This window comes from Sorex fumeus, unplaced genomic scaffold (genome assembly GCF_029834395.1).
Source record: "Sorex fumeus unplaced genomic scaffold, SorFum_2.1 ptg000125l, whole genome shotgun sequence".
Taxonomy (NCBI): Eukaryota; Metazoa; Chordata; class Mammalia; order Eulipotyphla; family Soricidae; genus Sorex; species Sorex fumeus.
The window spans coordinates 5,091,237-5,103,505 of NW_026606182.1; the positions used below are offsets into that span (position 1 = coordinate 5,091,237).

The 12,269-nt window shown below is 56.0% G+C and overlaps 1 protein-coding gene and 1 pseudogene across 1 annotated transcript in view; both read left to right on the forward strand.

Moving 5' to 3' along the window:
* The first annotated feature begins 9,021 nt into the window (after window positions 1-9,021).
* LOC130044939 (uncharacterized) lies at window positions 9,022-9,197 on the forward strand (annotated as a pseudogene).
* A 450-nt stretch (window positions 9,198-9,647) lies between these two features.
* MEI1 (meiotic double-stranded break formation protein 1) overlaps window positions 9,648-12,269 on the forward strand; it is a 55,127-nt gene continuing 52,505 nt past the window's right edge. The window contains 2 exon segments of the mRNA XM_056137477.1: window positions 9,648-9,788; window positions 11,843-11,966. Of these exon segments, the coding sequence (XP_055993452.1) occupies window positions 9,648-9,788; window positions 11,843-11,966 (265 nt within the window).

Below are 12,269 nucleotides of genomic sequence, written 5' to 3' on the forward strand. Positions count from 1 at the left end.
CGAGTCTACGGTCTTAGTTTATATAGCAATCACGTAGGATGGTGACACAAAGGTGGGTTGAACATTAACAAAACCAACATAGAAGGTAGACCACTCCTCGAGGAGATTAACTCAAGGATAAAATCTCATCTAAAGAGATTATTCCAGATTACTAGGAGATCTGCTCAAGGGTAGGATTCCAACAAGGGTATGTTCTTTCCTCAGCTAGTAATCTACTTAAATAGTAGTAAATCTACTTCCGATATTTCTAGCAATGTTATTCTGTATGAGTACAGTAAGAGATATAAACTTACAGTTTGGTTCTTCCTGAGGACGTCTCACTATATATTCTGCGGTATATATACTCAGAATATATACTGAGGTTATATTCTCAGTATATATTGAGGCCAGGTTAGCCCCAGCAGGGACCTAGTCTCATCGTTACTTTTGGATCATGACAGCATTTGTCCATGGTCATGCCCTGCCCTCAACTTATAGTTGAGTATTGTGGCCCATTTCGATGGCAGGGTAGCTCACAGCTTGTCCTGGATCCATTCAGTCCCTCGTTGGGACCCTGCTTTGGGGGTGCTAGGAACTAAGGGCAACTGAGTCAAGAAAGCAGATGCCCAGGAGTAAATATTATTCGGAGTCAATCAACTCCCAAGTTACAAAGCATAATATTAACTGTTTTCCTGTGTCCATACAGAAAGGGCATTGCTTTAAGGTAAACTATGCAAAAGACACAACTTACAAGTTCAGTGTCCTTAGAAGGATCTGCTCTTACAAGTGAACAGAATCTGATTAGGGAGAAAAGGTGATTAACTGGCTGGGGAGGAGAGCACAGAGAAGAGTTTACAGATAAACAGAGGAATGGGAGTGACTCAGGAGCACTGTGATGGGTGTAATCTGGTAAACCTAAGCTCCCGTGGTAAGGGAGAAAGGACAAGTCAATGTTATCCTACAGGGGCCCCAAGTGGTAGAGCCCCTGGGTGCAAGCAGGCAGCCAGATTAGCCCCTCAACTCCTGCTGACTGCACCCCGCAGTTCCTCCCTCCTGGTCTTTATGTTACCCTTTTCCATCCTCCAAGCCTCTGCCTTCAAATTTGCTTTTTTTCCTCCGCCCCTCTCGGAGAGCCCGGCAAGCTACCGAGAGTATCTCGCCCGCACGGCAGGGCCTGGCAAGCTCCCCATGACGTATTCGATATGCCAGACACAGTAACAACAAAGTCTCCAATGGAGACGTTACTGGGCCCGCTCGAGCAAATCGATGATCAACGGGAGGGCCTTTACTTTACTTTACTTTTCTTTTTTTGGGTCACACCTGGCGATACCCAGGGGTTACTCCTGGCTCTGTATTCAGGAATTACTCCTGGCAGTGCTCAGGGGACCCTATGAGATTCTGTGAATCGAACCCGGGTCAGCCGCATGTAAGGCAGACGCCCTCCCCGCTGTGCTATCGCTCCAGCCCCAAATTTGCTCTTTCTTTCCAGATTTTCTCCCTCACTTTATTCAGGTCTCCTGTCAAATGTCACCTCCCCTAGGAAGCCCTCCTGTCTCCCCATCTCCACTCAGCTTTTATTTCCATCAGAATACTCTTCCACGCCCTAAAATCCTGATGTACACTTGATATATATATATATCTCAAGTGTATATATATATATACACCCGGGTCACACCCGGCGATGCACAGGGGTTACTCCTGGCTCTGTGCTCAGGAATTACCCCTGGCGGTGCTCAGGGGACCATATGGGATGCTGGGAATCGAACCCGGGTCGGCTGCGTGCAAGGCAAACACCCTACCCGCTGTGCTATTGCTCCAGTCCCACACTTGATATTTTTTGTTTGTTTGGGGGCGGTTCTCAGGGGTTACTCCTGGTTCTGCAGTCAGGGATCATTCCTGGTGGTGCTCGGGGGACCCTATGGGATGCCGGGGACCGAACCAGGGTCGGCTGCGTGCAAGGCAAATGCCCTCCTCGCTGTGCTATCGCTCCTGCCGTCCTGGTATACACCTGATTATTGAGTCTTCTGCGTGCGGACCATTGCTCCCAGCAGAACCTTGTCCGGTGTCTGTTGGCCTCTCCTCCACACCCAGAGCAGGCTTGGAGGAAACGCCACATTCCAGTCTCAATACACGCCCTCTACTCCGAGCCCCAGCAGCCTCATCTGGCTGGGGGGCAGGGGTGAGCATCCGAAGGTTCAGGTTTCCTAGTCTCTGTTCTCCCCTACAGGTATCACCACGGAAGTGGACAGTGGCCTCCAGGAGGCCGGATACGCATTTCAGACTCGGCCCCGCGATTCACTTCAGCCCTCGCAAGCTCCACGAGCTAGAGGTGCACATCCAGCAGTGGGCACAGAAGAAGCAAGGGAGACACCGGAAACAGCTCTGGGAATCCTGGCCCCTGTACCTGCTCCCCTGGCCATCCCCGGGTCGGGAGGCCCTGACCTCCGTGGCCACCTCCTTTCCCGGCATCAGCACACCCCCCCCGGACAGCGTGTGGGAATCGCGGCAGGTGCCCTGGGTTTTCAGCGATGACGAGATTTACAAGTCCCTGCCCCCGGCGGCCGTGGAGATGTACGGGAGGATGGAGCATCTGCTGTTCGACGCGCAGGAGGAGCTGGTGTCGCTGGAACCCGTCGTCAACGTTCGGTCCGACGCCCCGTCTGTGTCTTTGGCCACTGCGCTCCCTTTGCCCCAGAGACTGCGTATTTGCTCCCAGGAATTCCTGCAGGCTCCTTCCAGCCAGCCGGGGGCAGCGTCCAGCAGGGAGCTGGACCGGGCCTCTGGGAGGAAACGCCAGACAGTAGGCAGAGAAGGTGGTCAGCGGGCCCAGGCTCGAGGGGGGTTAAGAGAGGCCAAGAGCAGCCGGCAGAACGCGAGGGAGGCCCCAGCACCTGAAAGACGTTGCCCGATGGGCTTTAGATGGGAGGACCAGGCAGACGGCCACGGCCTGGGAGGACGCAGCCAGACACCGGGCCTCACCCAGAAGCGGGTGGCAGCTGAGAACAGGGTCGCCGCTGAAGAACTAGGGGACAGTGGCCAGAAAGAAAGCGGACACAAGACTCCTGGAACACAGGAGGCTGGAGTCCAGGCGCACAGAGGAGAGGACCAGGAGCAGGTCAGAGGGGAGACAGCAGAGACCCTAACGTTGGGATGGGCAGTGCAGGACGAGAATGGAGATACTGTTGTTGCAGAGGCCCCGGCGGTGGAGGAGAACCGGAGAGCCCCTGGAGGGGAGAGCCGAGGAATGGGGGTGCAGGATCAAGCTGGAGGGGAGCCCCAAGGGGGCAGCCAAGCCCAGATTCCAGGCGATTCCAGTACGGAAATTCTAGCAGGAGAGGGGAGAAGCCAGGAGCAGGCTGGCAGAGAGAAAGCTCAGGAAACCCGGGTTTCTGCAGGGGAGGGTCTGGGAGACGTGAAACAGGACGGCGCAGAGACCCACAGCCCAGCAGGGGGCGCAGAGAGAGCAGGGCCGAGACAAACATCCAGGGCAGAGATCTGGAAACAACTGAACCGCGAACTTCAGATGTGGGGAGGCCACCATCTGAGGAGACTGGAAGGTTCCAGAAAGAAGAGACTCAGAGAGGTGAGACAGGAGGACTGGGTGGTGATGCAGGCGCTGTGGCGGGCAGATGTGATGCCGGCCATCTGCACTGCTGCCGGGGAACTAGGGCTGGCGGAAAGGGAGCACCACGGCCTGGCAGAAGGGGAGCACCACGGCCTGATGGAAGGGGAGCACCACAGCCTGGTGGAAGGGGAGCACCACAGCCTGGTGGAAGGGGAGTACCATGGCCCGACGGTAGCCCAACACAGAGCAGAGCTTCAGACAGCAGAGTGGAGAGGCCGGAGCACCGCTGAGGGAGCACTTGCCGCGGGGACGGAGTCAGGGGCGCCGGGCCCATCCAGAGGCTCCGCAGGGAAGACGATCTGGGAGCAGCTGGGCATGGAGGATCCAGGGGAGCCGAGCCCGAGAGAGGCCAAGAGGGCAAACGGGGGAGAGAGCCAGGCGCCCTGGGAAGAAGAGCAGGCTCAGCCGGGCAGCGGCCTTTCCGGAAAGATTCACTGGGCGAGGTGGGAGCCGCAGGGCCGAATTCGAGAGGAGGGTGATACCCAGGCGCCCGGGGCAGGGAACGGGGAAGACTCACCCAACAAGGCCGCTGGAGAAACTCACGCATCAGGGGAGTGGGATGCAGGCACGGAGAGCATCGAACTTCCAGCTCCGGAGAACCAGGCTGGGGATGGGGAGGAGAACACAGAGGAAGGAAACCCGAGCGCGGCAGGAACAGAAGCCAAGGCCCCAGGGCAGAGACACGAGAGCAGAGCTGGGGGTGAGGGCTCTGTGGGAGAGACTCAGAGCTCCAAGAGGGGGCATCCAGGACCCCCGGGAGGCGACTCTGCAGAGAGCCACGCGCCAGGGGGGCAGGACGGGGACCAGGAAGGAGCAGGGAACGAAGCGGAAAAGCAGAGGAACTGCCTGAGTGTGGCCGGGATGGAGGCTGTCGGCTTTGGGGAGCTCCAGGCAGGGCACCCGACGCAGTTAAGGGCGGAATGGCTGGCCCAGGGCGAGATGGGAGGCGAGCACGGGGTTGACATCCAAGGACAGAGCAGCCCGGGAGGGCCCAGCAGCGACACTGAGATGCAGACTCAGGCTCCTGGGGGAGTCTTCGGGGAAGAGTCAAGAAGCGAAACCGACGGGGAGATGCGGGCGCCAGGGCAAGGGACCCAGAGCCTGGCGGAGATCCTGGCGGCAGGAGGCCAGGAGGTGGCAGGAAGCCGAGGAGAAGACAAGGCCCAGAACGGACACGTGGACGCACCTAGAACCTGTCCCCATCTGGAGCCTTCGGCAGGTGAGGGCACCCCAGGCCTGGCTGGCTCCCATGGTGCAGCCCCAGGGGAAGAAGAGTCAGAAGCGTCTGCCCGCCGCCCTGCAAGCAAGCCGCTCCCGGAGCCGGGGGAGCTGTTGGCCCGGGCAGAGGGTGCGCACTTGGCCGGCCAGCCCGTGACCCCTGACAGGAGGCACGAGAAGACCACGGCTCCGCTCAAAGCTCAGAGACATCCGCGAAAGAACAAAGCCGCGAGTGGAGGCAACGCCTTGGGCCCGACATCCCAGCTGCACCCTGACCCACCGGCTCCGGATGCTCACTCAGTCCTGCCATCCAGGCTGTGGCGCTGGGCCCCCAAAGCTGCCCTGGCTGCGGGCGCTCTCAGGAACCCCAAGCAACTGGTCCTAAAGAGAAGCCAGCAACTGCTGCTGGAGTCCCTCCTGCACCGCAAGAGCGCTCACCTACGCTGGGGCCTCCCGCAGCGGGTCCTGGAGTCCCACGTGCTCTCCCCGTCAGGCCCCTGTGCCCCACCCCTGGCCCCGACGGCGCATCCCGGATTCCACGGAGGCTGCAGGCAGCCAGAGCCACTTGAAAGACCCGGGGACGCCCCGGAGTTCCCAGAGAGGGCTCGGCCCCCAGAAAGAAAAAGTTGGCAACATCCTCCCCAAGGCAATGGGTTGGAGAAGGGTGGGCCACCCCGCTGGTCAGCCGAGGACCGTCCGCTCCATCCAGAAAGGCCGAGAGGAGTCCGGCCAGCAGGGGGCCTCAGAGAACCACAGCAAGTGCGGGAAGCGGCTGGTCCAAGGACCCAATTCCCAGGGTCCAGGCCTGGCCCAGAAGAAGCGGCCCCCGGGCCCTGCCGTGAGGAAGGCAGCAGCAGGAATATGGGCAGGCCAGGAGCCTCCCAGGGGCTCTCCAGGGCACCCGGCAGAGCGGGGACCACACACTCCAGTTCAGGCCCGGGCCCCCAGGATGCCCCTGAGCCCCCCCGAAGCCAACATCAGGTGCCCACACTCCAGAGAAGAGGAAGTCTGGAGCCGGCTGAGAAACGCCTGCCGGGGCCAAGGCCTTCCTCCCAGGTGCCAGGCGCTTCCAGCTTTAAAGGAAGCTTGCAGGGCACTGTGGCCAGGCTGGGCACGGCCCTGTGGAACAGAATAACCTCCAGCCCACACCTGGCCCGGCGCCAGCCATGGGCCCCCACTCCGAGGCATCCCGACCCCTTGGTGCCCTCTAACCTGGGTCCCCCACCTTCCCGAGAGGACAGCATCCGACTTCTTCAGCGTCCAGACGGCCACTGCGCTGGGCTTGCTCCCCCCAACACAGATGTCCCCCAGAAGCCCAAAGGGGCCCCACCGGCTCTGGCGGCCTCCCCGAAGTCTGGTCTGATGAAGCATCTACGGTATTTTCTGTTGCAGCGAGTTTTAAGAAAGTAGGGAGACGTTCCCCGCGTCCTCAGCACCTCAGGGAGGCCTCAGAGTGGTGGTGAATAAAGTCAATTATTTGGCCTTGAGGGTTTCTGATTTCCGTAGTGCATGTCTTCTGAGTGTCTTCTGCGTAGGGTCGGTCTTCAAATCCAGTTGGTGGCTTTGAAGATGTGGGAAAGGAGGCTTGGCTCAAGGGCACAGGGGAGCAAAAGCCTGCCACCCCCAAACAGCTTGGCAACAGGCTGATTTTATGGGAAAGGGCTCTAAAGCCTGTTTCCATGTGGCCCTTTCCTGGGGGGGGGCAGGGGGAGTCTCCTGGAACATCCAATTGTGTTTCGATGGAGAAGGCAAAATTCAAATCTACGTTACTGAGTTACCCCAGCTGACTGTCCTTTACATGAGGGATTTACGGTGGTCTCAGAAGCTTAGGCGGGTGAGAGGCTCAATCCTCCTGGGTCTCTCCCATGAATACAGGACATTTACATGATTGTAAGTGAAGTAAAGTAAAGGCCCTCCCGTTGTTCGTCGATTTGCTCGAGCGGGCCCAGTAACGTCTCCATTGGAGATTTTGTTGTTACTGTGTTTGGTGTATCGAATACATCACGGGTGGCTTGCCAGGCTCTGCCGTGTGGGTGAGATACTCCCGGTAGCTTGCCGGGCTCTCCGAGAGGGGCGCAGGAATCGAACTCTGGTCGGCCATGCTGGCTGCGTGCAAGGCAAACGCCCTACCGCTGTGCTATCGCCCCTGCCCCAAATAAATACCCCTAAAGAAATCCCCTAAAATGCATATGGACTTTTTTTGTTTTTTGCTATTTTGGGGCCGCATCTGGTGATGCTCAGGGATCACTCCTAGGTCACACCACTCAGGAATTACTCCTGGTGGTGCTCAGGGGACCATATGGGATGCCGGGGATTGAACCTGGGTTGGCCGCATGCAATGCAAGTGACCTACCAGGCGGGCCATCTCTCCAGGCCCTGGACTATTTAGTAACACAGATGATGTATGTGATATAGGGGAATCCTCCTACTATCCCTTACTGGGGCGGTACGTGGCTCCCCGGATCAGAGGAGGATGAGTTCCCAGGACAGCAAGAAGGGCAGGTCCAGGTCTTTTCTGAGAAAGGGAGTTTACATATCTTTGCACATGGCCATTGCAACCACAGATGGGGGGTGGGGGGGTATCTGCAAGGGAGATAGATCACGTGGTAGAGCACATACCCGGCATAAGCAAGACTCTGAGTATGACCCTTGACGCCTCCTGCCCCACCAAGTGTCACTGCTTGGGGCCTCAGCTCTGCTGGGAGCAACACTTCCAAGAGTGTAAGGACAACAGAAGAAAAGGGAATGACAGATGGCTCAAAAAACTGGAGCGCATGGGGGCTGGAGTGATAGCACAAAGGGTAGGGCCTTTGCTTGCACACGGCCGAGCTGGGTTCGATTCCCAGCATCTCATACGGTCTCCCAAGCACCGCCAGGAGTAATTCCTGAGTGCAGAGCCAGGAGAAACCCCTGAGCATCACCGGGTGTGATCCAAAAAGAAAACAACAACAACAACAACAAAACCAAATTGGACTGTTTGCTGTGCCTCTTAGAAGCCCAGGTTCAATCCCCAGCGCTGCAAAAATCCTTCAGCCCCTGTGGGAGAAGTAACCCTCAACAAGAAACATAAAATAGATATCAAAATTCTTTTTTTTTTGAGCAAATTTTACTACCTCTGATGTATTTAAGATGTATCGAATGTTTAACAACGATTTGCACAATCCTGAAGCTTCTGTACTTAGCACTGGAATGAGAAGCTTTCTATATTCAGAATTTTCTCCACCATTACTTCATAGTTGTACTAAAACCCACCGTTGCCCACTATACTGCCAAGGGGTATGGGTCATAGGGGTGTGAACAACCGACACCATGTTGGACCTCAAAACTAGGTAGAATATGGGAGAAACATGTACTTCCTCATGGGGGGAGGGGTGGAATTCCTATTTTTAAATTAATTTAATTTTAGTGCTGGGAGTAGAGGACCAAAAAGCAAAAAAAAAAAAAAAGTATAGTTTTTATTTTGGGCTGGAGCGATAGCACAGCGGGTAGGGCGTTTACCTTGCGCACTGCCCAACCGGGTTTGATTCCTCTGCCCCTCTTGGAGATCCTCCAAGCCAATCACACCTTGGAGGTCCTCCAAGCCCATCACACCTTGTGAGCGACACACCCCACCACTGAGCTGCACCCCCAGTTTCTGTGTTAAGTTGGTTTAAAAGGCTATTACAGGTAGTGCTGGGGCTGGGGGCCAGGCTTGATCCAGGACACTACTTGAAAAGCATGCACACCACGGTCACGGTCCTCCCGTTGTTCATCGATTTGCTCAAGCGGGCCCAGTAATGTCTCCATTGTGAGACTTATTGTTACTGTGTTTGGCATATCGAAGACATCACGGGGAGCTTGCCAGGCTTTGCCTTGGCGGGCGAGATACTCTCAGTTGCTTGCTGGGCTCTCCGAGAGGGGCGGAGGAATCAAACCCGGCTCGGCCAGGCTGGCTGTGCACAAGGCAAACACCCTACCCATTGTGCTATCTCTCCAGCCCCAAAAGCTATAAAGGTAAAGGTAAAGGCCCTCCCGTTGATCGAGCGGGCCCAGTAACGTCTCCATTGGAGACTTTGTTGTTACTGTGTCTGGCATATCGAATACTCTCGGTAGCTTGCCGGGCTCTCCGAGAGGGGCGGAGGAATCGAACTCGGGTCGGCCATGTTGGCCGCTTGTAAGGCGAACGCCCTACCGCTGTGCTATCGCTCCAGCCAGCCCCAAAAGCTATACTTGCAAGAATAGTCTGCTACTGGAGAAGTTTCGCTGATGGTAAAGAGCAGCAGAAACCACGAGGAGGACCCAGAGCATCTTCTCCTGAGCCTGAAGCAGTTCTGGGGGTCCTTTGGAGCGTTCTTCCCTTGGAAGAGGGAGAGGGAAAGGATGCAGTCTGAGTGGTTTTGTAAAACAATAAAAATAAATTTAAAAAAATGCTTGTCAACTTTTGGTGTGACTCATATTAAATACTAAAGGCATGAGCTGTATACGTATAGTAAAGCAGGTAAGGTGCTTACCCTGAATAGGGTTGATCCAGGTTCGATTCCTGACGCTGCATTTGGTCCCTGGAGGACTGCCAGGAGTGATCCCTGAGCACCCCTGGGAGTGCCCCCCCCCCCCCCGCCCCGGGTCCTCAGCACCACCTAAAATATACAATCCCGTGTCCCATGCTCCTAAATACTTTCCAAGCCTTCACTGCGGCTAAGACAAGACCACTCCTCCGCACCCCTCCCCCCCCCCGCGGGAGCGTGCCCGTTCGCGCAGGCGCAGACTCACCTGCAGGTGCGCGCGGGCCCCAGTGCGCATGCGCCCGCCATGCGCGGGACCAGGCGGCCTTGTGCGGGCGACGAAGATGGCGCTGAGGGACGACGAGGCGGCGCTGCTGCTGGACAAAGCCCATTTCCGACACGCCCCGCGCTGGCTGCTGCCCGTGCCCCCGCGCCTGTGCCTGGCCTGCGTGCTGGAGCTGCTGCCCGAGGAGGCTGGGGTGTCGGTGCGCCCCGTCCCGGGCCGCCTCGGGGGTCCCAGGGGCGGGAATGTGGCGGGGGCGGCGGGGGCAGCTGCGGCCGAGGCAGAAGTGGGGTGCAGGGGAGGCTGGGGTTTTTATTATTATTATTATTTTGCTCTTTGGGTCACACCCGGCGATGCTCAAGGGTTTCTCCTGGCTCTGCACTCAGAAATTACCCCTGGCGGTGCTCGGGGGACCCTATGGGATGCTGGGAGTCGAACCCGGGTCGGCTGCGTGCAAGGCAAACGCCCTCCCCGCTGTGCGATTGCTCCAGCCCCTGGGGATTTTCTTTAAAAAAAATTATTTTTTTTTTTGCTTTTTTTTGGGTCACACCTGGCGATGCACAGGGGTTCCTCCTGACTCTGCAGTCAGGAATGACTCCTGGCGGTGCTCCGGGGACCCTATGGGATGCTGGGAATCGAACCCGGGTCGGCTGTGTGCAAGGCAAACGCCCTCCCCGCTGTGCTATAGCTCCAACCCTCTTCTTTAAATTTTTTTTAATTAAATCAATGTGAGATAGGCCCTTACAAAGCTGCTCATCTCATGGTTAGGTTTCAGCCCTGCAGTGTCCTGCACCCACCCAGGGGAGAGCTGTTGAACCAGCAGGGTCGTGGGGTGCAGGGTGGTCCCCTAGTAGCTCCCCACGGATGCCCAGAGATGCTTCGAAGTAGCTTTTGGGAGATCAAGGTTGTCTGGGGTTGGGCCCGTGTATTGTTACCTGTGTGTGTGTGTGTTCAAAGCAGTGTTCAGAGTGTCCCGGGGACAGTGCCCCACGCTTCACTGTTCAGACCGTTGAAGGGAAAAGAGCCGTAGCCTAAAGCTTAGGTGGAATCTTGGGTTTGATTCCTTGGGAAGGTCTCAGGTTTCTCATCTCTAGCACAGTGATGGTAATAATGCCAGTTTTGACTTGCTTCGCCCACTTGAGTTGTTTATTTGTGTGTATGTTTGTTTTGGGGGTCACACTGGTGGTGCTCAGGGCTTGCTCCTGGCTCTGTGCTCAGGGATCATTCCTGTTGGGGCTCACGAGACGGTAATGTGGTGCTAGGGATCCAACCCACGCTGGTCGCTTGCAAAGTGAGTGCCCTGCCCCCTGTAGTGTGACTCAGGTTCCTGCCTCATCAACTCGCAGTGTAAAGAAAGAGTAGACAGGAGTGATTTATGAGCAGTCTAGGTGCTGGAGCGATAGCACAGCAGTAGGGCATTTGCCTTGCACACGGCCAGCCCGGCCGACCTGGATTCGATTCCTCCGCCCCTCTCGGAGAGCCCGGCAAGCTACCGAGAGTATCTCGCCCTCACGGCAAAGCCTGGCAAGCTCCCCGTGACGTATTCGATATGCCAAACACAGTAACAACAAAGTCTCCAATGGAGACGTTACTGGGCCCGCTCGAGCAAATCGATGAACAATGGGAGGACAGTGCTAAGTGCTAGGTGCTGTATAAAGGTGGTTAGGCTATGAGGAACCTTAGTTCACATTATAGTCTAAACATAGAGGTTCTTATTTGTCAAGTGGCATTTTTCTCTTCTCTGTGACTTAAGAGTGTGGATCTGACAATAGTTTAATGATTCTTCTAGTAGCATCTTGTAATTATGTTGGGAAATTGGGTTTAAAATCACTGAGGGACGGGGCCAGAGTGGTAGTACAGTTGGTAGAGTGTTTGTCTTGCAGGCAGCTGACCCTGGTTGGATCCCAGAGCATCTCATATGGTCCCCTGAGTGCCACCAGGAGTAATACCTGAGTGCAAAGCCAGGAGTAACCCCTGAGCACTGTCGGGCATGACCCAAAAAGCCAAAGTAAAATAAAGTAAAATAAAATCACTGAGGGGCCAGAGCGACAGTACAGCAGGTTGGGCCTCTGCCTTGCACACAGCCAACCCAGGTTGGATCCTGGCACCACGTATGGTCAGTCTCCTGAGCACCACCAGGAGTAATTCTTGAGTGCAGAGCCAGGAGTAAGCCCTGAGCACTGCTGGGAATGCTCCCCACCCCTTAATCACCGAAACTTGATTGCTATTGAATATTGTCTCTTCATGTCCCCCAAGGTGGTGCGCAAGAAGCATGTGTTGTCCTGCTTTCGGGACGCCCTCGTGCGACACACGGCCCTTGTTGTGCAGCTGGTGGCACAGGAACAGAGAATTTGTGTGCACCTCATCAGGATGCTTTTCGGTGAGATCAAGCGGAACTTTGATATTGCTTTTATACTGCATGAGTTTTGCATGATTAACCTGATGATCACTGTGTTTTTGCTTTTGAGATCAATGAAGGAGCAGGCTGGGAAAGATGATTTACACTTTTTACAATGTAGTTGTTTAGCTTACCAGCAAATTGGTTTGCTTTCTAAGACTCCTGATGCAGCTATGGAGTAGCTGGGTTTGCTGTAGGTAAGAGGTTCTACAAATCCGAATATGAATCAGAAAATGTGTGATCTCTCAATCCCGTCACTATGGTCTTTGAATAGGATCAGCTCCA